Raw genomic sequence first — 27,811 nt, 5'->3', positions numbered from 1 at the left:
CACGTACACACAAAAACACAGCATGCACAATGTGATACCAACAAATGAAATGGTTGATCTTGTGTAATTTGCACAAGGTGCTTGTGATCCTCTTTAAATGGAAAGGCTGAAATGCTGATACTGCCACATACATAATGCGGCAGATGCACACATCCCATTAATATCATTTTCAGTACTTGCACTGAGCAGGATTGTGTACAAAACATGGAGGGAAATTAATTTCAACATTTAAATTTTAGACAAGCTAAATGGATTTATGGCTATGTATGGATCGTGAATTAAACGATTTCAGTGTCCAGAGGATGGCAAAGTGGCACCTACTTGTCGTTGATGTATTCTCCTTCTTTATGGACTTGGTTCTCCAAGGAAAAGTTGAAGTGAAAGTTCTCCACCTTTTCTTTATGGAACACCTAAAAACAACATGGACCACAACCAACATTATTTCGTTATGGCAGTATGTTAGACCGTATTAGGGATGGGTACCTTTCACATTTGAATCGATACAGTACCCATTCCTAGTACCCGGGAATTGATGCCGGTGCTAAGCAATGCCAAGTTAGTACTTTTGTGTGTGTTCAAGTGTTAATAAATGGTCATTTATTTATTTACAAAACTAAATTTTTTTATTTAACATTTAACATTCAGCTAATAATAACTAGGCTGTCCAGTTGTTATCTTACACTTTTGAGTCTCATTTGCTAATATTATAATGTAGATTTTGCATGCAGCTAGATGGCAGTAGTGTATAAGATAAAGCATATATATTCTATGTGAAAAAACAATGTGTCTGGTGGCCGGTATATCTATTTTTAGGAACACTTATAGAAAACCTCACAATAATGTCTGATTGAAAGCTAAAAACGTTATGACAGACTGCCTTAAAAAACGGAATGGAATTTGACATTTTTTTTTACTGAATGAGACACCCAGAATGTACATGGAAATAAAGAATTTGGGATTTACAATATTAACTATGAACGATAAAACACTGAATATTGACAACATATGAACGTCAGACCACCTCCCGATCGACATATTTTACAATCAAGCGAAACGCAACAAAAATGCAACTAACAGCGAAATATGAACGCAAAAGGTAAACAAAAAACCCACCTACAATCTGATATATCTGATATATCACTATGTGTTAGAACTTTGTTGTAAAAATCTCCTTCCGCGTCTGTCCCTGACACCCGCATTTCAGGCTGGCCGCTCTGGAAACACTCTGTGGAAACGCTCCCCACCCACACTGCCTGGTGCCTCATCTGAGCTGCTGTGACTTAGATTTCCATAGTAACTAATTAGATTACCAAAGTAACTAATTAGATTATCATAGTAACTAGTATATCATGCAAAATCGCAGATTCCAACCATTGAAATACTTTGTATAGTTTAAGACTTACAGTAATTTAAAAACATCACTGCACATCATAATGGCACCTACAGTTTCCATCTTGAAGATCTAAAAAAAATATTTGGGACTGTCCGGCGGGCCAGATTGAAAAGTTAACGGGCTGCATGCGGCCCACGGGCCTTAATTTGCCCAAAATGTGTACAATAAGGGTATCGAAATACATTATGTTAGTGTTTGATCTTATGTGAATCGATAAGGGGGAATACTGACAAATCTCGGCCAGTATTAATGAAATAACTCAATTCGTTACCCCTCACTACACCGTGTATATTGAGGTGAAAAGGTCTGGGAAATCCCTAATGACGGCTTGTAGAACTTCCAATAATGACAATGACTTATGGAAAGCAATAACATACCTTGACTTTCAACTGATATTCTTCATACTGAAGGTGCTTGATCATGTCTGGGAACCACACGGAAAGGCCGTAGTAACTGTGACAATATGTGACAAAGACAAATGTGAGGTTGTTTTTGAGTGCAACGACTGTATAGACATAATGCGAGCTAATTACCTGAAGGCCATGCAGAACCAGATAACGGCCATGAAGAGAGTGGCATAGCGCAATTCAGCAGACAGGAGAGATGCTACGTTCTTCAGCACCTGGAACCAAGACACAACCTCTGTAGAGCACGTCAACCTGAATCTCCCATGGTTGTGACGTACATACCAGTTTACAGAGCGTGAGCGAGCGCACTGCCCACCGCTGCACAGCTGTTCCTGTTGCACTTTGAATCTCGATTAACTCATCCTCTGCTGTCTTAGGAGCCTTGATGTGTGTAACCTAAAGAGAAACAAAAGAAAACGAGCTGTAAACAATACGCTAAGTGATCTTAATTGAATTGACAATGAAAACCCTAACATCTTCAACATCAAGTTTTTTTTAACAATCAGAAGAAAATTTATTTTTTTAATGTACAAACCCTGTTTCCATATGAGTTGGGAAATTGTGTTAGAGGTAAATATAAACGGAATACAATGATTTGCAAATCCTTTTCAACCCATATTCAGTTGAATGCACTACAAAGACAAGATATTTGATGTTCAAACTCATAAACTTTGTTTTTTTGCAAATAATAATTAACTTAGAATTTCATGGCTGCAACACGTGCCAAAGTAGTTGGGAAAGGGCATTTTCACCACTGTGTTACGTGGCCTTTCCTTTTAACAACACTCAGTAAACATTTGGAAAATGAGGCGACACATTTTTTAAGCTTCTCAGGTGGAATTATTTCCCATTCTTGCTTGATGTACAGCTTAAGTTGTTCAACAGTCCGGGGGTCTCCGTTGTGGTATTTTAGGCTACATAATGTGCCACACATTTTCAATGGGAGACAGGTCTGGACTACAGGCAGGCCAGTCTAGTACCCGCACTCTTTTACTATGAAGCCATGTTGATGTAACATATGGCTTGGCATTGTCTTGCTGAAATAAGCAGGGGCGTCCATGGTAACGTTGCTTGGATGGCCACATATGTTGCTCCAAAACCTGTATGTACCTTTCAGCATTAATGGTGCCTTCACAGATGTGTAAGTTACCCATGTCTTGGGCACTAATACACCCCCATACCATCACAGATGCTGGCTTTTCAACTTTGCGCCTATAACAATCCGGATGGTTCTTTTCCTCTTTGGTCCGGAGGACACGACATCCACAGTTTCCAAAAACAATTTGAAATGTGGACTCGTCAGACCACAGAACACTTTTCCACTTTGTATCAGTCCATCTTAGATGAGCTCAGGCCCAGCGAAGCCGACGCCGTTTCTGGGTGTTGTTGATAAACGTTTTTTGCCTTGCATAGGAGAGTTTTAACTTGCACTTACAGATGTAGTGACCAACTGTAGTTACTGACAGTGGGTTTCTGAAGTGTTCCTGAGCCCATGTGGTGATATCCTTTACACACTGATTTCGCTTGCTGATGCAGTACAGCCTGAGATATCGAAGGTCACTGGCTTAGTTGCTTACGTGCAGTAATTTCTCCAGATTCTCTGAACCCTTTGATGATATTACGGACCGTAGATGGTGAAATCCCTAAATTGCTTGCAAAAGCTGGTTGAGAAAGGTTTTTCTTAAACTGTTCAACAATTTGCTCACACATTTGTTGACAAAGTGGTGACCCTCGCCCCATCCTTGTTTGTGAATGACTGAGCATTTCATGGAATCTACTTTTATACCCAATCATGGCACCCACCTGTTCCCAATTTGCCTGTTCACCTGTGGGATGTTCCAAATAAGTGTTTGATGAGCATTCCTCAACTTTATCAGTATTTATTGCCACCTTTCCCAACTTCATTGTCACGTGTTGCTGGCATAAAATTCTAAAGTTAATGATTATTTGCAAAAAAAAAAAAAAGTTTATCAATTTGAACATCAAATATGTTGTCTTTGTAGCATATTCAACTGAATATGGGTTGAAAATGATTTGCAAATCATTGTATTCCGTTTATATTTACATCCAACACAATTTCCCAACTCATATGGAAACAGTGTTTGTATAAAACATTCCCTAGGAAACTCATTTAATTCATGTCCCCAAGTTAAAAGTGAGAAGAACATTTTATTCATATTTTGGGATGTTATTAATGCATTAGTTTACATTTCTTCACTTCCTGAGCAAAATGTTGAGGTTAATTAGATGCAAAATCTTCTGAGGTGTCAGTATAAGACAGCTCATCTGTTATTAAGTTCCCTCGAGACATTTTAATTAAAATTACCTCCAAACTTTTTAAAGTTTTCATCCAGACATCTCATTGTTTGTTTTCCTCTCAGAGTACATTGCACCACAGCCTTTTCAAACATTTAAGCTGGAGGTGTCAAACTCAAGCCCCAACTACATCATTTTATATGACCTGGTAATAATGTGTGTGAGTTAAGTACTTCATCTTTTCCTACTAAATGTATTTGTTATTTCCATATACAAAAACATGTACTGCATGAAATTACAAACCTCCTAATCCATCCATCCATTTTCTATCGCTCATCGGAAGGGCTGGAGCCTATCCCAGCTAATATTATATAATATTGCATAAAATATATTATCATACAGTCCAACATTTTTTGTTTAAATAAAAATACATACTTAAATATTTACTTGACTTATGATTTGGAAGTGAGTTATCCATGAAATTTTACACTGTAAACATTCTTTTACGGTAAAAAACTGGCAGCTAATTCGCCAGAATTTTACTGTAAAAAAAAAATCTAAACTGTGTTAACGTTTTTCCAGTACGGTAATACACCGTAAAAACAACAATTGAAGATTTTAAACTGGAACCTCAGTCGCCAGAATTTTACCGTACAAAGAACTGTGGTACCAATTTTTTCATTTACAGTAAAATACTGTAAAACAACAACATAGATTATATGGTAAAAAACTGGCCGAATTACAAAAAAACTGTTGTTTTTTTTAAATTTACAGTAATATTCTGTAAAAATACCTTTATGGTAAAATTCTGGCAACTGAGCTGCCCGTTTTGTACAGTTAAAAAAAACAAAAAACAGCGGTATCGTAATATGTTGTAAAAATAATCTTAAATATTACAGTAAAATGTTGGTGACTGAGCTGCCGGTTGTTTTACTGTAATTCTACAGATAACAATTATATATAATAATCAAATGCATAGGCAATTGTGTAATAATAATCCTTATACATTTATGTTCATATATTATTCACTGTTAGAAGCGGCCCTCTGAGGTAAGCCATTATTGAGATGTGGCCCTCAATGAAAACAAGTTTGACACCCTTGATCTTTACCAAAGTTTGGGTGTTTTGGTTGTGTCACGGCAAAAAAGATTTTCGACAAATAAAACCTATGTGGATATATGTAGTGTCAGTGCCTATTTCGTTCTCAATATGCTGATATGCTGAGAAAATGGGTCCCAACATTAGCACGGCTGTCATGGCAATGTGAAACGTATGGAGACAGCCAAATCACATGATAAAATAATTCCTCATTCGTGTTTGCATATTGTGGACTACATCTACCAAGTTATATGGCAATCTGAAACGTTTGAAACAGTAGCCTATAGGCATACCTTGGTAGAATGTCACCAGTATAACCACTGTTAGCATTGGTTCTAGTTTGTTTTATTCTTTGTTTTCTTATAGCACTGACAATAACCATATGAGTGTCATTTGTTGTGATATTGTACGCAGACATGACATACTTCTTCCTGAAAATAGCCTAATTTCTGTGTAAAATGTGTTGGCTATATCGAGCTGGATTCGGCTGCGTATCTGGCAACCTCAGTCAGGGGCAGGGGCAGGGGCAGGGGGAGGGGACTACAGAATTTTGACCGTGATTGCCGTACCATTTCTGGCTGGATTCTTACATATGGCTCATTTAACAGACGCAATCTACTTTGCACTAGTTTAGTAGATCATCTTTGCATGTGTTATCAAGTTTGCACATCTTTTAGTACACGCTAGAGATGTGCGGATAGGCAATTATTTCATCCGCAGACGCATCACAAAAGTTGTCATCCACCCGCCACCCACCCGAACTAACATTTTATCAAAACCACCCACCCGTTGTTATATATCTAATATAGACGATGCAAGGCAGAAAGAAGACTGAGCAGTTAGCATTCCAAAACCCACAATGAATCTCTGCCATGACCCGCCCCCGCCGAATTCTTATTGGTTGGCGTGTGTGTGACGATGGCTGCTCGATCGCTGTTTTCTGCTGCATATTTCACTACGTCCAGCTTGTAATCTGCAGTATATGATTTCCTTTTCGGTGCCATTTTAGTTCAGTCTTTCTCGGTTTTTATAAGTTACCGCCAACGTTGATGTGGTCCATTTTAATAGCTCCGGCAGTAGCGTATAGCAGTTAGCATTCCAAAACCCACAATGCATCTCTGCCATGACCCGCCCCCACCGAATTCTTATTGGTTGGCGTGTGTGTGACGATTTGCTTCGTCGCTGACGCGAATGAGATAAATAATATTATTTGAAATTTTACAATAATGTGTTAATAATTTCACACATAAGTCGCTCCGGAGTATACGTCGCACCCATGGCCAAACTATGAAAAAAACTGCGACTTTTAGTCCGAAAAAAACGGTATGTATTTTTTTTTCTGAATTGGTTCAACCGCCACCCGCCCGAATCTATTTAAAATCAAATTTTTTCGTCATGCATCCGCCCGACCCGCGGATTATCCGCGGTTGTGTCCGCAAACCGCGCATCTCTAGTACACGCCAACCTTTAGTAAATCAGGCCCAACGTTTATTACCTTTTTAGTATCAACATAATGTTTTTTTGATCGGTTTTCCCACATTTTTACTTTACTTATTATTATTGCCTTGATTTTATTCCATTGAGGGTACTGTGGGAATGACCGCTACCAGTTGAACGCATATGAAAATACCAAGTGTGTAGGATATGCACTGTAAAATGTCTACTGCATGTTTTCTTGATGCATCAAATTAAATACGCACGGTATTTGCAATATAAATTGTGCTAGAATAGACTGGCTGTGGCAAAATGGACAGACGCCAAGTCATGTAAATCTGCCATAACTGTGGAGAACTTTAAGTCCTGCACTCTTGATGAATAGTTCTACATACTCACAGTGAATACTTTTTCTGGCTGTCCTTTAGCCCTCCAGTTGGTGTCGTGGACCTGCTTCAGAATCATCCATGCCTCATCGTGCTTAGCATTCTGCTTGGATGAAAATTTCAAGGACAAAATGTATGCTTTGGACCATCACCTGAATATCATCAATGACTAATTAATTGGACGAGTCATTCATCTTCATTACAGCATATATTGAATGCCCATTACGTTGTTGTATCATGTGTGCTATTTTTTTTTTTTTAGAATTAGCAGTATCAGAGAGACGAAAAACAGATAAATATTCATGTGAATAGAAATCCAAAACTGGACTCCAAATATGGTGGCAGTCTTACTTACCTCAAGCAGGAAGCGAGGGCTCTCAGGCATGAAAGTGAGTCCGACCAAAGAGGCGACGGCAGGAAGAGCAGCGACCAGAACAAATAACCTCCAACTGTGGAACTGGAACTCTGTGCCCATACTGAACCCCCAACCTGCACACAGACATGTACAAATGACAAGGTGAATGCACAGTGTTGAATACATCCTAATATACCAGGTTCCTACCATATCTGGGAATGATTCCCCAGGCAGTGAAAGAGGCATAAATCCCGCCGATCATCCAAAACATGCACAACCAGGACAGATGCTCTCCTCGCTTGTCCATCTGAAGGAACTCCGAGAAGTACGAGTAGACGATCGGCACTGTGCCACCGACACTGGAAGAGAAATACAGTTCTTAATTACAGCTGATACAACTGGCATGACACTGGTTTTCAAATACGTTAAGCTTTAAAAAAGTAATATGAAAAAATAACTTCCATCCAGCCATCCATTTTCTACCGCTTGTCCCTTTCGGAGTTGCGGGGGGTGCTGGAGCCTATCTCAAACCTCATCACAGGGCCAACACAGATAGACAGACAACTTCTTCAGTTATTCAATAAGACTCTTAGCTCACCAGATTCCTTACATTTTAAGTCAATGTCTGATTAATCCAACTACTGCACATAAAATCCTTAAATTTTCCCCAAAATATATAACCCGCTGCGCCTAATGTTCAGATTAATTCTGGTGGTGCTTACCGTGTGACGATCTGTCACTTCATTTCTGTTTGTGTTTCCGTGTTTGATGTTTATTTCCTGTCAGCGCTCGTATTTTTGTTCCATTTCCTGCATGTCTCCCTGAGCGCTCGTCTTCCTCACCTGTCCCTGATTGGCAGCCGGGCACACCTGGAGGCAGTTGCCAATCAGGCGGCTATTTATGCCTGCCTCGCTTGCTCCTCAGTGCTCGAGGATTATCTTGGGAACTCGCATGGCTGCAGTAGTTGTGACCCCAAGATGCAGGAACCAGGAGAACGAAGAGCAGGTAAGACGATTTTATGTTGAAGAGGTTCATTTAGCCTACTGATGTGTATTTATAAATGGTTGATTTATATAGGCTGGTAAGGTAAAGTTTTGTACCTGACAAGTTTCGGCTACCTTGCTTCTGCAGCCTTCATCAGAGATGTCACGTGATGTTAGACTGTCAACAGGGATGAAGGAGCCTACCAACTATCCCACACCCGGGACACAGTCCTGCAGGGCCGCCCCCGGCCGTTTGGTAGACGTCCAGACGACCGGGGGCGCCCCGCCCTACCCCCGGCGCACACAGACACCCCACCACTTCAGGTGGGATGGAACAATCTATATAACACGTCACAGATGGCGTCACGCTAACATCACGTGACACCTCTGATGAAGGCTGCAGAAGCAAGGTAGCCGAAAATTGTCAGGTACAAAACTTTAACTTACTAGCCTATATAAATCAACTATTTATAAAAATATGATTTTAATATTTTAAACAGAAAAGGTGTCAGTACGTGGACTATGGGTTGTTGTGTTTTCCCGGAAGGCAGCGGAAAGTTGGCGCGGGCAAGGCGTGAATGTAAGTACATGATTTATTAAAACACTAACAAACTACAAAAAAGAAAGCAAACAAAAGGCGCGCACAATGGCGGAGAACAAATTTGACTAATGAAACAAAACTTGCACAAAAGCAGAAACTATGAACAATAAACAAAAACTTACTTGGCATGGAACAGCATGAAAACTATGGCAGACAGGAATATCATGGGTAGCATGGCTGGATAGATAATGTCACCACGCCGAACAACAGAAACAGACAGGCTTAAATAGCAGTGACATGATCAGTGGAAACAGGTGCGTGACTCAAAACGTGAAACAGGTGTGTGACATGACAGGTGAAAACTAATGGGTTGCTATGGTGACAAAACAAACAAATGTGCACAAAGAGTCCAAAAACAAAACCGAACATGACTAAAACAAAACATGATCACACAGACATGACAAAAGGAAGCAGTTGTGCATGTAAACGGTTCTCAACACAAGCAATCCTCAAGCACTGAGGAACAGGCGAGGCAGGCATAAATAGCCGCCTGATTTCCAACTGCCTCCAGGGGTGCCCGGCTGCCAATCAGGGACAGGTGAGGAAGACGAGCGCTCAGGGAGACATGCAGGAAATGGAACAAAAATACGAGCGCTGACTGGAAATAAACATCAGACAAGGAAACACAAACGGCAATGAAGTGACAGATCGTCACATACCGACCTCCGAGCAAATTAATTTGGTACATGGTGTAATGATAAGTGTGACCAGTAGATGGCAGTCACACATAAGAGATACGTCTGCACTGCAGGTTGACGCCCCCTGTTCAATAAATCTAACCTGCTCGCAAGTACAGGTTAGCAAGCATGCCCAAAAATATGATGTTTTATTGAGAATATAAAACATTACACACAGCGCTAAAAAAATCTGTCAGCATGTTTTAGTACGACTTTGGTAAGCCACAAAGCCACACCGCTTGATGGATTACTGCTACCATAGTCAGACGTACTGTGCTTCAACATACGGGTACTAATATGGTGTGTGTATAAGGACCCCAAAATGGCACCTATTTGAAAAGACATTTTACTGGTATTTTGTATCACAATATTATGCAAAACCTATTGGTACCTGCTGATGTGTATTTGGGATGTGCGTAAGTCCGAAAAAAAATAAATACATAAAATCTGTCCTGGGAATGACGTTAAAGTGCATCCGGCAGTGGAGGCTCCTCTATGGGGTCTTGGGGCACGAGGAGGTTTACCCCTTTACTATTGTTACCCCAGGTGGCCCTTGGCAAAGGCCTACTACCGGACTGCCCCCTAGCCAGGGATACGGTGAAGACCTCAACGGCGGAGCAGGCGGAAGACGGTAGATTTAAGAACTATCACAACGGCTGCGATGGCGGAAAAAGGCTGCAGCAGAAAAGGGTCCCCAGTCGTCTTGGACTTCATGCCACTGGACCCTGACCCGATTCTGTCAAGGATCGTGTGGTGACTGTCTGTGCGTGACTTAGTTTAACGTGGGGAGACTTCCCTACGTTAAACTAAGTCACGCACAGGCATCCTCCATAAAGGGATACACCCCCTACCAGGAGGATTGTCATACTCGTTTCGAGTGACCGCCGATGACGATGAAGTCCGAAAATGTGGGCGTGTCTGCCATTGAAGCCCACGCAGTAGTCAATAAGCTCCTTCTTTTTCTCTATATTCTTGTTGTGGGTCATTCATCATCTGCTGTTGCTTTTTTTTAAACAAAAAGTAACATACATTTATAACTTATATCTGTCAGTAGACTCGTTATAGAAGCGCTAAAATATACTGGTAAAACAAAGATGACAGGGAGATAACTCTGTCGAAGTGGAGCCACGTAAAAAAGACCACCAACAAAAGGTCAGAAAGCGGCTTGAAGATGGTTTATGGTTTATGGTTTGAGTTTATTTGGAACATGCATACAATTACAACAGGATACATCACAATTCCCTACCTGAAGATGGTCTGTAAAACATAATCTATGCAACATTTTGACCAAAGATCCACCTTTACATGTTATGGTTTTTAATGTAGAAAAAAAATTCCTAATGACTCTTTTAATGCCCCTTATAATCTGGTGTGCCTTTTGTATTAAAATACACCTACATAGACCCGTTCATAGGCAGCGTGTCTTATAACCCGGTGCGCCGTGATGTCCGAAAAATACAGTACCGTAGTTGTTTAGTTCTAATCAATCAATACAACTTGTTTACTTCCAATACAGATATTGGACCCTTGAGTATTTGCCAATACCGATACCAATCCGATACGATACCAGCACACATCATAGGATGTGCCTTTATTATTTTCTAGCGTTAGAAAAGGCTTGATCAATGAAATTACTCAGAGAATAATGGTAGGTATAAAAAAAACTATGCTTATGCTGTTTTTAAAGGCCTACTGAAATGAAATTTTCTTATTTAAACGGGGATAGCAGATCCATTCTATGTGTCATACTTGATCATTTCGCGATATTGCCATATTTTTGCTGAACAGATTTAGTAGAGAACATTGACGATAACGTTTTGGTCGCTGATAAAAAAAAGCCTTGCCTGTACCGGAAGTAGCGTGACGTCACAGGTTGAAGGGCTCCTCACATTTGCACATTGTTTACACCAGCAGCGAGAGCGATTCGGACAGAGAAAGCGACGATTACCCCATTAATTTGAGCGAGGATGAAAGATTCGTGGATGAGGCACGTGAGAGTGAAGGATTAGAGTGCAGTGCAGGACGTATCTTTTTTCGCTCTGACCGTAACTTAGGTACAAGGGCTCATTGGATTCCACACTTTCTCCTTTTTCTATTGTGGATCACGGATTTGCATTTTAAACCACCTCGGATACTATATCCTCTTGAAAATGAGAGTCGAGAACGCGAAATGGACATTCACAGTGACTTTTATCTCCACGACAATACATCGGCGAAGCACTTTAGCTACAGAGCTAACGTGATAGCATCGTGCTTAAATGCAGATGGAAACAAAATAAATAAGCCCCTGACCGGAAGGATAGACAGAAGATCAACAATACTACCAAACTCTGGACCTGTAACCACGCGGTTAATGCTGTACCGCCTGGCGAAGCCTAGCAATGCTGTTGCTAATGACGCCATTGAAGCTAACTTAGCTACGGGACCTCGACAGAGCTATGCTAAAAACATTAGCTCTCCACCTACGCCAGCCCTCATCTGCTCATCAACACCCGTGCTCACCTGCGTTCCAGCGATCGACGGCGCAACGAAGGACTTCCCCCGATCTTCGATGTGGTCGGCGGCCCGGAGACGGAGGGAGTCAAGGTGAGGACAGCGGCGCGGCGGCGGGCGTTGTAGCTTTCGACGACACCCCGGCCGCCATCAGAGTCGGCAAGAAACATATATTTCCCCAAAGTTACGTACGTGACATGCACATAGCAGCACGCACGTACGGGCAAGCGATCAAATGTTTGGAAGCCAAAGCTGTACTCACGGTAGCGCGTCTGCTATCCAACTCAAAGTCCTCCTGGTTGTGTTGCTGCAGCCAGCCGCTAATACACCGATCCCACCTACAGCTTTCTTCTTTGCAGTCTCCATTGTTAATTGAACAAATTGCAAAAGATTCACCAACACAGATGTCCAGAATACTGTGGAATTTTGCGATGAAAACAGAGCTGTTTGTCTTGGGATACAATGGTGTCCCAATACTTCCGCTTCAACCTTTGACGTCACGCGCAAATGTCCTCATACATAGACGTTTTCAGCCGGAAGTTTCCCGGGAAATTTAAAATTGCACTTTATAAGTTAACCCGGCCGTATTGGCATGTGTTGCAATGTTAAGATTTCATCATTGATATATAAACTATCAGACTGCGTGGTCGGTAGTAGTGGGTTTCAGTAGGCCTTTAAGGTTTAAGTGGAGTGGCAATTAGTTTTTGGGGATATATAGTGGACACAATAATTCCTTAAATTAGTTGAGCTTATGAGTCATGACAGAGTAAATAGAATGATCCAGACACGTTTGTTAGTGGATATTTCTTAGTACACTTCTGCCTCTAATACTTTGTATCTGCATATAATATGCAACAATACTTATTTGATACTTCTTTATATTGACAAATGTGTTTTTTTAGACTGCAATAATGTTCAATCAAAGTCGCTTATGTATGTCTAGCTCGTGTGCTACTGTGTGCTTAGCTATTGTGTAGCTGCAAGTTCCTAGAAGCCTATAGCTACCATGTTTACCTTTTGTAAATTACTTCAGTAAAATACAAGAAATGCCCAGCCTTGTGTGTTTATTGGAGGACATGTAGATATTAACTGGCTGTTCAGCTTTGTACAAGTAAACGCACTGCAGGACTCCTCATATCAGAGCTTATATCGGACAATTTACACGCAAGCCGATATCATCCAATACTTGTTTTTTGCTGCTATCATCCCAATATTTGATATCAATATGAGATCGGGACAACCGTAGTTGATTGTAGACACATTATAGAGAAATCCAACGTAATAATTAAAAGAAGGGATCACAGTCACTTTGCAAAAGTTACCATCACACAGTAGAAACCAGTGCATCTACGGTTGTAAATGTACTAGAAGAAGTAAATATATATAAACATGAAGATTGATTATATTAAACACAGACAATGAGGCAGGCCATAGCAGACAAGCTACACTTACAAGACTTTTATTGATGTGCTGCAAGCTGTTTGTGGATGGGAATCGCATGCGTTGTGCCGTGACCTGATTTTTGAGTGTGCGAATCCCAGTGGAATTGTGTTATTCTGAGCTTAAGCATTGTGCTTGGTTCTTAAGTGGAACATCAGGCTGTGCACACAAAGTTTAAATAAATTACATGAGCTTCACAGTATTAGGAAAATGAAAAAAATAACCGCATACAGTACATTTTGAGAGCTATGTCACATTCAATATTGTTTTTATAGGTCTTCGATCTCTGTAGTGCTTGATTTTGAAGCCTGTGGGTGTATTTCCATTAAATATTTTAGTACCTCAGCAAAGTGCAAGGAGTGCATCACTTTTATTTTCGTGGCAACAAGATGGGTAAGATTTTACAGTTCCTCTTCAATTTTGTCTGCAATCCACACATTAAGGGCATTGGGAACCCTTTTTGAAGGTTCACTACATTGCTTATTTGTGTATCTAAATCGTGTACTTTATTTATGCCTGAAAACTAACTAACTAAAGTTCTCATTCAGATTCAGGGCCTGATCTACTAAGGGTTTGCATGTATTGAAACATGTACAAATTTGAAAGCGCACGTAATCTCATGTGCAGAGGATTGCATCTCTAAAATGAGCAAAATAGGGAGTGCAATCCATTTAGCGTCTCTGTCTTCATGTACAGCACCGTATTTTCCGGACCATAGGGCGCACCGGATTATTAGGCGCACTGCCGATGAATTGTCTATTTTTTACTTTTTTCATATATAAGGAGCACCGGATTATAGGGCGCATTAAAGGAGTCATATTTTTTTTTTTTTTTTTCTAAATGTAAAACACTTCCTGGTGGTCTACATAACATGTAATGTTGTTTTTTTGCTCAAAATGTTGCATAGATGATGTTTTACAGATCATCTTCAAGCCGCTTTCTGACAGTCACTTCCTGATGCGCCGTTTTGTGGGCGGTCTTATTTACGTGGCTCACCTTCGGCAGCGTCTTCTCCCCGTCATCTTTGTCGTAGCGGTGTAGCGTGCAAGGACGGGAGTGGAAGAAGTGTCAAAAGATGAAGCTAACTGTTTTAATGACATTCAGACTTTACTTAAATCAATAACAGAGCAGCATCTCCTCATCCAGAAACAACATGGCCGGAAATGTGTCCCGTGAAAAACGATCCTACCGGAACTCTCTAATAACTAAAGTTCCTTGGGTGAATACTGTAAACTCTCTACACCGGTATGTTTTAGCGCTTTCATGGCGAGTTTACTGACAGATATAAGTAAGAACTTTACACTACTTCATATTAGAAATGGCAACAGCGGAGGATGAATGTCACATAACAAGAAGATAGAGAAAAAGAAGAAGCTTATCGACTACGGCATCTCTTGGACTACAAAGTCGGACTCGCACAATTTTTCCGTATTTATGCAGATCACAAATACAGATCAGCAGGTACCAGAAGGTAAGCAAAGTTGCTTTTGCATAATATTGCGAAACAAAACGCCAGATAATGTGTTACCTTATACACACACCATAATGATACTAGTGTGTTTAATGCGCCAACAATCCATCAAGCGGTGCGGCTTCATAGCTTACCAAAGTCATACTAAAACATTTTGATAGATTTTTGAGCACCGTGTGTAATGTTCTATATTTTCAATAGAACATATAAAATGTTGGTGTTGTTTACTTGAGTCATATTGCCACCATATTGCAGTCTACACGTATCTCTTATGTTTGACTGCCATCTACTGGTCACGCTTATCATTACACCATGTACCAAATGAAATTGCTTCGAGGTCGGTAAGCAAAACCAGAATTATTCCGTACATTAGGCGCACAGGGTTATAAGGCGCAATGTCGAGTTTTGGAGAAAAAAAAGGATTTTAAGTGTGCCTTATAGTCTGGAACATACAGTATATGCAGAATCAATTATCATTAAAACAGCCACAATACTAGGAGGAGGCGATGCAAATATAATCATTGAGCACTCGCAATGTGATTCATCAACACTAAAGCTGTTTTTTGACCACTGCTTTGAGTCTATAATGAGCATGTTTGAAATGTGCTTTCAAACTGGCACAGTTATGCACAAAGACAAAAGATGGACAGATAATCCTCTGTTATTTGTGTCTGTCAACATATTTGTCATAAATTGTAAAAATAGTAGCGGTATCTTCTATTCAGCAATATCATTTTATAATTGTATTGACTTAAGGGGCTAATTAAAACAAGTTCAAGTGGTATGTGGGCTCTGTACCGAGGATGTCGTTGTGGCTTGTACAGCCCTTTGAGACCCTTGTGATTTAGGGCTATATAAATAAACATTGATTGATTGATTGATTGATTTGTTTTGGCTTCTGCTGGTGTTTCTTTTGTTTTGATGTTAGTTATCCCCTATGGGAAAAAAAAAAATGCAATATGCATTTTCATTCATTTTTGCATGCATTTCTGGATCATTCCAGATGCACCATTACAACAAAGTTGCCTCCCGGATTGCACCGTTTGGTGTGTTTTCTACAGTATATCACTCAGAAAAGGTGGTGTGTGCTACATATTGCACAACATAACAAAACAGCACATGTTGAACCATTAGAGCATTATCATTACGTCATGAATGTGTATGGAAATGAGTGTCTCCATGGTGACAGATGATAGTACACGCAAAATCCTCATTTAAATAGAGCAGTCTGTACCAGTTTTGAACTTGTTGTCAATTGTACACACGGTCTTAGTAGATCATCCGCAACACGCCCACTAACAATACACATCATGTGGGCTCTGTACCGAGGATGTCGTTGTGGCTTGTACAGCCCTTTGAGACACTTGTGATTTAGGGCTATATAAATAAACATTGATTGATTGATGATCATTGTATAGTTTGCACATGCTGTTTAGCGCGTGGTATTTGGATCTTACTAGATCAGGAGCCTCAAGTAACAACTTTCCTTTTAAAAAATGGACGTAAGTGCAAATCTACAAAACAGCGTAGGCAAGTAAAAAAATCAGATGTATGAAAATGTTTGGAGGCACAAATTCAAACACATTTTGTTTTTACATTGCAATCAACTTGAAATTGGCCGCAGATGTGGGCGTGGCTTGGCACGCCCTGAACACGCTCCCTTATAAATACGCAAATCATACTGAAAGTAGCCATGTGCTTGAGTCTGACCAATTACAAGTCAGTAGGAGGTGCTTCTTTCTGGTGTTTCAAATAGCGGACTGAGCGACTGTCAGAATGTCATTGCCATGTCTTCGAGAACTGAACACGGGCTGAAATTTTAAAAAAATGAAACGGTTGAGTCAGAAAGAAAGTGAAGAAGAAGAAGAAGACAGATGTGCGTGTCCAAAACTGAATTAGTACTGCACCCTGTTTGAAAAGATAAGTCGCGACATCGATATGTAAACTTTAGACGAGGGGGAAGACTCTGACTAACCCCAAAAAAATATAATGTGTGTAATTTACAACAAAGTGTGTTTATACGGCAGCCTGCTCACGTGAGCCAGGTTCATGTGAAACGCCCCCGACGAACTCGAGAGGTACAAATGCGGTAGAAAACAGATGAATGGATTTGTTAGAAATTGTTTACATGCAAACATGCAAACATATCACAAAGGATACAAAAGACTTTCACTCTTATTTCATTACTCAATTTATTAATACAACGCAGGAGAGCATCTTGCGGTAGAAGCCTTATACGTGACACCGTCCTCGGTCTCCGTTGCCGTGACTACCCGTGGCTGATGTCCGCCTGACATGTCTAAGGAGTTTGCTTTTTTTTGTTTGTTTTTGTATTTTTTGGCAGGAGCTCTGTGCTCTTGTATCATCCTTTTGTGTTCCTGATGTTTCCCTCTTGTTTTCATGTGGTTTTTTTTAACCCTAACCCTAACCCTAACCCTAACCCTAACCCTAACCCATTAGGACTGTGTGACAAGGGATGGCACTTTTGTGACTTCTGCGGTGCTTTTTTGTGAACTTCTGGATCTGCCTCCCGGGAGCCTTTTGACCATGGAGACCAGCTGCTTGGTCTCTGCCACACCAGAGTCCGTTTGGAGAGACTGGAGGAGATGCAGATGAAGAGACAGGACTGCGGAGCGCCGGGACGGACAAGCTTCACAGCGTCTTGGCTGAATGAGCAGGTATCGGACACCTCGGTCTCCGTGGACGCATCCTCGCTCATCCATGCAGACTGGACACCGGCTGAGAGTTGGTGGGCGGCCGAGGGTGGAGTCGGCTCTCTTGGTTGCTTTGTTGGGTCTGCTCCTGTCTCTGGCCATGCTCCCCCGTATAGTGTATATATATTTTTTGTTGTTTTTGTTGTTGTTTTACTTTTGTGGCTGTGTGTAGAAGTGGCTGGTTGCATCAGCTCTGCTCTTTAAATGTCTTTAAGGTCCTTTGTGTTCTTTGATGTTGCCCTCTTACACACGTGTATGTGTGCTGTGTCTATGAGTTGTTGTTTTTACCTTGGCCTCAGTCTGGACCCCCTATCCAGGGGCCCAGGCTTACACTGAATTTTTTTTTTCACACCCCGTTACATGTTTCTCACCTTTTTGTAAGGGGCGGCAGAAGTTGGCACACCCGTCAGTGATCCTGTTCTGTCTCGCTGTAATTATGTCTGCTCTTGAATGGGATTGTGCTGAAAATCTTAATTTCCCCTCTGGGATTATTAAAGTATTTCTGATTCTGAGTCAAAGGATCACGTTTTGACAGCAAATGCAGTAAAAAGATTGTCTACAAAATTATCATATCGCCTCACAAATATTAATATGAATATGACGCATTAAAAAAACGTGAATTTGTGTCCTTCTATGACCAGCTCATCTTTTAGGTATAAATGTTTGTAAATATGACTCTAATGGAATCAGAGCCTTAACAACTATGAACCTCATTGCACATCAGGTTTCTCTCTAGGTCGTCCTCAGGCGAGCCCTCCATTGTCATTTCCAATCATCACGGTTCTCCATACATCCGGCCAGCTCGTTAGTGCTTTGCTCTCCTGCAACTTTCTTGAGTACATCCACGAATGTTACTGTAGGACGTTTTCGTGACTGGCACCCATGTGTTGGTTCCCACAGCACCAGTGTGCTGGCTGGCAGCTCCTGGTGTCTTTGGCAGTGTCCTGCGAGTCTCATCCTCCTTTTGTCGCTCACCCTGAATATTCCAGCATAAAGATTGGAAATGTGTGCTCTTGTAGATGGTGGTAACTCTAATTAACATTCTGGTGTTCTTCCAGAGCCTTCTGCAGCATTGGCTTCAGGGTCCAGTATTCAAGGCCATCAAGGAAGACATATTCTACCATCGCGTAGAAGTAGCTGAGTTTGGTTTCTCAGGGGAGGTTGGACTTCCATACATTGGCCATGTCATTCAGGGCCCTCTATGTAGTGTCTTCCTCACTTTTTGATCTTGTCCTGTCGAGTTGACCCATGAGTCCAGGTTCTTGAAGTCATTGATTTCTTTCAGAGCAGTGCCTCCTGGTGTTGAGAGAGGTGGATGTTCCGCTTGGATGTTATAGGTGACCACCTCAGTTTTCTTGGCATTTAGTCGAAGGCCGACCTTGCCACACTGCCAAGAACTTGTGCCTGCTCCATGTGGTTGGAGAGCAGGCACATGTCGTCTGCGTCGTCTTGGTCAGTCAGGACTACTGCATGGTGTCTGCTTGCTCTGGCCCATTAATGGCCTTCCTGAGCACGTAATCCAGGTCTATGACAAAGAGGAAAGTGGCTAGAGTATCTCCCTGCATTACCCTAGCCAGAACTTCAAACTCCTCACTGCCGCCATGTGTACCTGCATACATGGTCTCTATTGCCCTGAGCAAGTTGGGAGGGACACCATAGGCCTTCAGGATCCTCATCATGGTGCCTCTATGTCTTGAGTCAAAAGTATTTTTGAAGTCAATAAAGCACAATACAGCCGTCAGGTTGTTCTTCTTCTCCTACTCGATTAGTCTCCTCAGGGCCAGGATCTGGACTTGTGTGGTCCTCTCCTCTCGAAAGCCGTTTTGTTTTTCCCTCAGGCGACGGTCAATGGCATGCCAAATCCAGTTTATTATCATGCGGCTGTGGACCTTCGCAGCGATACAAGTCAGGCTGACTGCCTGAGAACCTGCCGGTATGGAGGTAAACCGGATGCACAGCCTTACGTGCCAGAGAACCAAGCAATAGCCTTACGCCCCCTGTTGCAGCCTGGGCCTCGTTTCACCACGCAGATGCAGTGATGAACGTGCATCCCTGCAGTCTGTGGTAAACGATCCAGTCATCAGTGTGCACTCTTCTGTGTTCCTGGATCCCCAGGATCTCCATTCCCCCTGCTTTGGCACAGTGTGCTAGGTCCTCCAATCTAGATTTTTCTCTCACTCTGCATGCGTTGAAGGTTCCCGTTATAAATGGTGTCCGACAGCACATGAGTGCTTTGGATGGGGTGCTGTGATCGGGCAGGGCCCTCCCTCGCGTGTTTGAGGTCCTGTCGTCATGATGACCTCCGCAAGGAGGACCAACACCACCATCCGCTGCGATGTTCCTGCAGACTCCTGCCGCTGGAAGTATAGTATTTAGGATGACTTTGTTCTCCATGGTTGACTTTACTATGCTAATTAAGGACTGTGGGGCGCAACTCTTTGCAGTCCCGGTTTTAGTTCAGTGTTCTTCACCTAGGTGGGTTGCCGACCATGGCTACGAGCCCCACCCGCCCATGTTATTTACCCATAGCTGGGACAGTGGTTGGCAAGGTGTGTCCGCACACCGGTGTGCCTGCACAGCTCACCTCTATGGCCCACTGCTGTTCCCCGATCCCTTTAGAGTTTGGTTTAGTGTTCGCAAGGACACTTATTCCGTGTGTGGCCACAAGGAGGCACTGCAGGAGTCTTGGCGGTGGAGAGGCAATATACCGGCAAACTTACACACTCTGCTCCTCTGTTCATCCCCGCGTGGTGGGCTAGCTGGCGGGGCGGTAGCTGATAGTAGCAAGCAGGAGCAACATGTAACATGCACTAACTACAAGCACTTAAGGACCCCCCCCCCGCCCCCCTCCTCCACACCCCTGATTGTAAATAATGTAAATAATTCAATGTGATTATCTTGTGTGATGACTGTATTATGATGATAGTACATATGATAGTATATATCTGTATCATGAATCAATTTAAGTGGACCCCGACTTAAACAAGTTGAAAAACTTATTCGGGTGTTACCATTTAGTGGTCAATTGTACGGAATATGTACTTCACTGTGCAACCTACTAATAAAAGTCTCAATCAATCAATCAAAAAACTTCTACCAAGTATTACTGCACTGACGCATCACCCACACCCTGTATGCAAGCACACACACACACACACTTATTATAGTAAATAGAAAGAAATGTGAAGGCAAAAGGGTGTTACCTAAGACAAACGTGATAGACTGTTTGTGAGTGTGCATTTGTTTGACTTACCCGATGCCTGACAGCAGCCTGAAGAAGAGGAAGAAGCCATAGCTTTGTGCAAACGAGGACAGGAAGACAAAGACGCAGTTAATAGATAATGCCACAACCAAACAGCGTCGACGGCCAACTTTGTCCGCCAGGCCTCCCCACACGAATGCTCCCACCATCATACTGAGGAAGACAACCAGACCTGCAGAAGGAAAGAGAGGCAGTAAAAACCTAGTACGCATGTGCGGAAAATGTGCATGTCATACTCACCTACAGTATTGCTTTGTGTGCAAGTTCTTAAATTAAATGTAACTTATCTGAAGAATATCTAGTGTTGTGGTATTTCAATGAACTGGAATCCAGTGTGTTGTGGGGCCCTATTGTAGTGAATTACACCTGAGCCATCATAAATGAATGAAATCTTTATTAAACACGTGAAAGTACACGATGTGACAAAGAACATTTGACAACAATCAATCTAGGGATCTAGATATCTGGTCAGGACACTCCTCACTCTTTTGCCTTCACCTTCATTGTCCATTCGTTTTTGGTGACTTTATATACTCTGGACCTAGACGTTGAGTCTGCAACATACATGGCGGACAATAACTGATACAGTCTGCTTTGCCAGCTTTCGCCATTTTCCGTTGTCTTCCCTCGACGGCCAGGTAATACAAAGCACACGCTACCTTTTTTTTATCACATCCACGGGAGCCCGCATTCTTGTTGACTCTCCTTCGACAAATGGACAAAGTTTTTTAGTATGTAGAATTACAGCTGACCTCGACATTCGAAAGTTCTCTTGCCTTCTGGGAGGTGTTGTGTCCCAAATAGCTGCAATCGTTTTCTCTTAAGATATTCATGTGTGATTTCCACAAGCGTCTGTACAGACGGAAGGAGACACACGGGCATGTCTGGATGACTCGCCTTCATATTTCCAGTGGTTAGCTCCTAGTTACGAAACCGATTTATTTTGAAGCTAGATGTGGCGCGTTCTTTCTGGTGTCACTTCCTCTACGAAACCGCTTTATTATGAAGCTGGATGTGGCGCGTTTTTTCTGGTGTCACTTCCTTTCCGAACTCAGTTTGTAAACGGTCAATGAGTCCATACAAAGCTAAGAGCCGGAGATTCAAGAAATACACGGCGTACTTACCAGTGTAAAAAATTCTCCAAGGAGGGGGACCTTAAACATTGGTTTAGTGTAGCTGACACGGTGCTTAGGTTCAATAATTATTTGTTTAAGGAGTTATCCGGCTTAATGTAGACATGGCCTTAGACCCTTATTTTGTTAGCAAGGCAGGATAGAGCAGCACTTTTATTGTGACGATAGGAACTGTGCGGGTGGTCTTCACATTTTTGTACAGCGGGTACGGAGACAGAGTCTGTTGAAATAAAAAGTGCTTCTTGCGTTGCTGCCGGTTGTTCTTTTTTTTCTTCATAATCAGCTCGCAGCAACCAGTGTCATCTCACAAGATCTTTGGGTGCCGTGAATGTCAATCAAGTGACAAAAGTGACGTCACAGTGAAGACTGATAATCAGTCGTTTTTAGGGTCTATTTTTTTAATGCCTCGTGATCGACCGACACCCCTTATCTAAAGTATGATGAGGTAATTAGTAAAAAGAAGTGGTCCAAGGATAAAGTCCTGAGGCACACCTGATGTAACCTTTAGGAAGTCGTATTTTTTGTTTTTTTAGTGTTTAATTACACAACTACGGAATATTATAAGCCTTCTATTGGTGGTAGGAGATTCATCCCATGACAGTCCCAACCCCAAATTATTTTTGGGTTGTTGTTGAAATGTTGAACAATTTATGCCCTTGACTGCTCTATGGCACATGTGATTGACGCATTTGCCTCACAGCCAGGTGGTTGTGGGTTTGGATGCCCACATGAGTGACTGCATGAGCCTAACTCTGGAACAAACAGCAGTGTGCAGATGGCTTACAACAGGGAGTGCTTCTTCATATACTGCAAGGCATAAACATTGTTGACTTATGTGAACGTGCAAACACATCCCAATAATTCATATGAATGATCACATTTACCAAATAGTAACGTCACTCAATTAGTGAATATCAGTGGTGTGCCGTCAGGGCCAGCAAGGCCTTCTCTGCTGGCCTAACATAACCAGACATCCTGACCATAATTAAAGACAAAAGTAATTTTTTATTTACTTTCCCTAAGTATCTAAAGGTATTCATATTCTCTTCATGTCATATTATGCTCCTTCCAATGCTACTGTTTTTAGGTTAAGTTGCCATGCTGTACGAAATCTGCCCGGGGCCTTCAGAATCAATAATGCAGGCGTCTGTGCACTGTAAGTGAACGGAGACACAGAGTTGATGGACAATTGCGATAGCCAATCAGATCATGAGTTGTTGTCAGTAAGGCCTTCTAGCTGGCCTTACGCTGTGATTGGATACTCACTCGGGAGTCCCAAGTGAGTATCCAATCACAAGTTGCGAAAGCAGGAAGTGGCAGCCGAACCATACGAGCCAGAGAAAGCCTCAGAAAACTCACCGGTACAATAACCACGGAGATAAAGTGGTTTTTTTACACTTAGTAATCTGCTGTGGACAGACGAAGCTAAGCAATGCAAGTTTAGCGAGCGGTGCGCGCTCCCGCGAAGGAAATACATTTTTGGCTGGCAATCCCCTTTTGGCTCAACACCGGCAGTGAAATGGGGAAAGGCCCGCCACTTTCACACAAATCAACTGACTACAACGGTACCACTGGCTTATACGGCGTCGGATGTGTGCTACAAATTGTGAGTTCAAATATTTTATTTCCTTATTTTTTCATGTTTCATTTGTTTTATACAATTATTTTAATTTTGACAGCACCACGTAAGATATGTTTTAATCGCTGAAACGGGTTTATTGAATGTTAAATGCGCCAAAAAATAAAACCTTTTGTACACTGTTGAGGGAATTCAATGCGCAGTGGTGTGCAATTGTGTTTCTGTATAGTATCTCCAGCCGTGTCCATGTAGTGCAGTGGTTCTTAACCTGGGTTCGATCAAACCCTGGGGTTCGGTGAGTTGGGCTCAGGGGTTTGGCGGAGGTCAAGACACCCGACTCATCGTGTAAATAAAAACTTCTCCCTATCTGCGTATTACGGATACGGCAACAGCAGAAGTCACACTGATTTGCAGGTGTGTAATTTGTTGTGAGTTTATGCAGTGAGTTGGTTTTGTTCTTTGAACAAGGTGATGTTCATGCACGGTTCATTTTGTGCAACAGTAAAAACATGGTAACACTTTAGTATGGGGAACATATTCACAATTAATTAGTTGCTTATTAACATGCAAATTAGTAACATATTGGCTCTTAACTAATCATTATTAAGTACTTATTAATGCCTTATTCGGCATGGCCTTATTATAACCCTAACCCTCTAACCCTGGCCCTAACCCTAACCAAATAACTCTAAATTAAGTCTTTGCTACTTAGAATATGTTCCCCTAGTGTCCAAAAAACTCTAAATTAAGTCTTTGTTACTTAGAATATGTTCCCCATACTAAAGTGCTACCAAAAACATATAACTTTGTCTTGAATTTGAAAAAAAAAAACATTTTATTTTTCACTAAAGAAGGGTTCGATAAATGCGCATATGAAACGGGTGGGGTTCGGTACCTCCAACAAGGTTAAGAACCACTGATGTAGTGACATAAATTACGTTATTTTGAGAGGTGACGTCGTACTAAGGAGGACGTCAATGAAAGCCTAGGTGAGAAACGCACGGCCCGCCACTGGTGAATATATCATCTACATCTCTACATCATGTTGGCTGCACTGCAGTACTTTCTTTGCACCGCCCATATTTTTTCACTTCACCGCGCCATTTGCCATCTCCTCATCCTAAGCCCTGCTTAATCATTCCCACACTCTTGTTCTCGGTCTATTCCTCCTTCTGCTCTCTGCTGCTATTTATTTGGTGGTGTCTGGTGTTATTTCCGCCTCTTGTTAAGTTGTTTTCCCTTTTTCCTCTTTGGGCATTTGCTCGGATTCCCCCCCTTAATATTGACAGTATGTGCTCTTCCACGTCAAACCACACTCTGCATAACAAATGAGCAACTTAAATATGCAGTGCAATAAAGACACTCCATCGGTCACAGCGAGCATATCCTCAGCCTGAAGTGGATCAACTTCTGCCTCCTCAGATAATAATGTGCATCAACAGTACTGTGAATGATTGACACTTAGATTCCTGTAAAGTATGTGTAGTGTAGTGTTATCAACATTTTGATGTGATAAAACAATTTCTTCCTCTGGGTTGATAAAGATTATTATGATTTGTTTCTCATATTTAAAAAATAAAGTTATGTCTTAGGGCTGCAGTTTTTATTTATTTATTGTAATTTCCATTATTATTAGTACACACATGGACACCCCTGGCTAAATCGGGGCCCTACATTTTGCGCTATGTCCTTTTACAAAAGATTTCACACTTTTTTTTATTTTTGTGAAGCAATTTTTATTTATTATTTTTCTTCAATTGAATTTGATCCATGTTTTGTACTAAAACACATTAATTGGAGCTAAATTGTTTAATTACTTATTTACTTTTTTTTAGTTCAAATTAAAAAATAAAAAAACAAGGAAAACACAGATTTGCAAATGAGTGACTGCATGATCTTGCGAATCTTCCTGACACATCTCCAACCTGGATTCAAACCCAGTAGGCTTGCAGGACCCCGGGATGCTGTGCAAATGACTTGGGAAATTTGCCATCATATTCCTATCAGTGACAGAGCAGGAATGGGCTAAGAATATGTTTGCCGTATAATTTCATAAGAAGCACCCTGTCATTAGTGTTCTCCCGATACCAATATTTTGGTGCCGGTACAGTAGTAGTGCAAGTGGGTTTCTGTATAGTATCTCCAGCCGTGTCCATTAGGTGACATAAATTACGGTATTTTGAGAGGTGAAGTCGGACTAAGTAGGACATCACTAATATCGGACTAAGTAGAACGTCTGCGGGCTACAGAGCGTTTTCTATTCGGGCTCTAGTACTCTGGAATGCCCTCCCAGTAACAGTTAGAGATGCTACCTCAGAAGCATTTAAGTCCCATCTTAAAACTCATTTGTATACTCTAGCCTTTAAATAGACCCCTTTTTTAGACCAGTTGATCTGCCGTTTCATTTCTGCTCTGCCCCCTTCTCCTTCGTGGAAAGGGGGGGGCACAGATTTGGTGACCACAGATGAAGCGCTAGCTGTCCTAAGTCAGGACCCAGGGTGGACCACTCATCTGTGCATCAGTTGGGGACGTCTCTGCACTGCTGACCTGTCTCCACTCAAGATGATCTCCTGCTGGTCCCACTATGGACTGGACTCTCACTATTATGTTAGATCCACTATGGACTGGACTCTCACACTTTATGTTAGATCCACTATGGACTGTACTATCACTATTATGTTAGATCCACTATGGACTGGACTCTCACAATATTATGCTACAATCACTCAACGTCCATTGCACCGGTCGCCCAGGGGGCAGGTCCCGACATCTGCGGTCCCCTCCAAGGTTTCTCATTGTCATCCCATTGGGTTGAGTTTTTTTCTTGCCCTGATGTGGGATCTGAGACAAGAATGTCGTTGTGGCTTGTGCAGCCCTTTGAGACACTCGTGATTTAGGGCTATATAAATAAACATTGATTGATCACTGAAGGCCTAGGTGAGAAACGCACGGCCCCGCCTCTGCAGTATAGTAAATCTGATGGCAAAATGCCGGCGCATGGGAATGCAGCGGCTATGCTAACGCTCTTGGGAGTGTAGAGCGATTTGGCAAAAAACACCCGTCATTTCTGTCAATTTCATGGCTGGCTCAAAGCGTGAACACTCTGTGATCACATACGACCGACAGACAATTCTGGATGTGGATGGATCGGGTCGTAATAGACTGAAAGATGCATGTACGGTGGACCTCCTCGCTAGCATGGGAATACTTCGTGGGCTACATCGAGCGGCCTTTGTAGCAGCGGAGTCAAGTGCTAGCGGTGACCGCCAATGGAGACGACATAAGCGGTGCGAGCGGAAGCAGAAGCGGGGATGCCGAGCTGGGCTAACAACAAAGAGAAAAGCTTACCAAAGAAGCGTGGAGTCGCCGGGTAAGAAGCCATTTAAACTAGAACTAGCCGGCGTCAGGCTGGATAATCCCTGCACACATAGCAATTCTCTTAGAATGAAACACAACTCACATAATGTTTTTTCTTTTGTGACCGTGTCAGAGGCAGACATACATTGTACTGAGGTAGCTAACTATGATGCGTTCAGTTTATCGCAACATCAAGCAAACAATCTGAATATCCCCGTCGTATCAATTCCTAGATATGGTCGAAACTATTTAAAGTGCAATACGCATAATAAACGCAACATTATTAATATTGCTACTTCGGATAATTTCAACAAACAATCCTCAAAACAGCCCACTACCTATAATATGGGCTTTTTAAACATAAGATCATTATCTTCCAAAACGCTTTTAGTTAATGAAGTCATTAGAGACAACAAACTTGACGTCGTTGGTCTCGCCGAGACCTGGCTCAAACCAGACGATTTTTTTGCGCTAAATGAGGCATCTCCTCCTGGCTATACCAATACACATGTTGCCCGACCTCTTAAAAGGGGAGGGGGTGTCGCACTAATATACAATGAAAACTATAATCTTACACCTAACCTAAATAATAAATATAACTCGTTTGAGGTGCTCACTTTGAGGTTTGTCACACCGCTGCCTCTCCACCTGGCTGTTATCTACCGCCCCCCTGGGCCCTATTCGGACTTCATCAGTGAATTCTCAGAGTTTGTTGCTGATCTAGTGACGCACGCCGACAATATAATCATAATGGGGGACTTTAATATCCATA

At 41.9% G+C, this 27,811-nt stretch overlaps 1 protein-coding gene across 4 annotated transcripts in view; it reads right to left on the bottom strand.

Annotated features, from left to right (window-relative positions):
• Positions 1-27,811, bottom strand: part of LOC133641811 (synaptic vesicle glycoprotein 2B-like) — a 91,674-nt gene that overhangs the window by 25,801 nt on the left and 38,062 nt on the right. Inside the window, exons 4-11 of one of the 4 annotated variants that reach the window (XM_062035843.1) lie at positions 20,962-21,142; positions 7,537-7,688; positions 7,330-7,463; positions 6,988-7,077; positions 2,083-2,196; positions 1,927-2,015; positions 1,771-1,846; positions 322-410 (exon numbers count right to left, since the gene is read on the bottom strand). In XM_062035843.1, coding sequence (XP_061891827.1) covers positions 322-410; positions 1,771-1,846; positions 1,927-2,015; positions 2,083-2,196; positions 6,988-7,077; positions 7,330-7,463; positions 7,537-7,688; positions 20,962-21,142 — 925 coding nt within the window. Of the gene's footprint in view, positions 1-321; positions 411-1,770; positions 1,847-1,926; positions 2,016-2,082; positions 2,197-6,192; positions 6,282-6,987; positions 7,078-7,329; positions 7,464-7,536; positions 7,689-8,051; positions 8,187-9,035; positions 9,176-20,961; positions 21,143-27,811 lie in introns of those variants that run through there. The other 3 variants (XM_062035844.1, XM_062035845.1, XM_062035846.1) reach the window with 3 other exon arrangements.

The sequence above is a fragment of the Entelurus aequoreus genome, linkage group LG24 (genome assembly GCF_033978785.1).
Source record: "Entelurus aequoreus isolate RoL-2023_Sb linkage group LG24, RoL_Eaeq_v1.1, whole genome shotgun sequence".
Classification (NCBI taxonomy): Eukaryota; Metazoa; Chordata; class Actinopteri; order Syngnathiformes; family Syngnathidae; genus Entelurus; species Entelurus aequoreus.
This window is presented reverse-complemented; position numbering and strand designations above follow the sequence as displayed.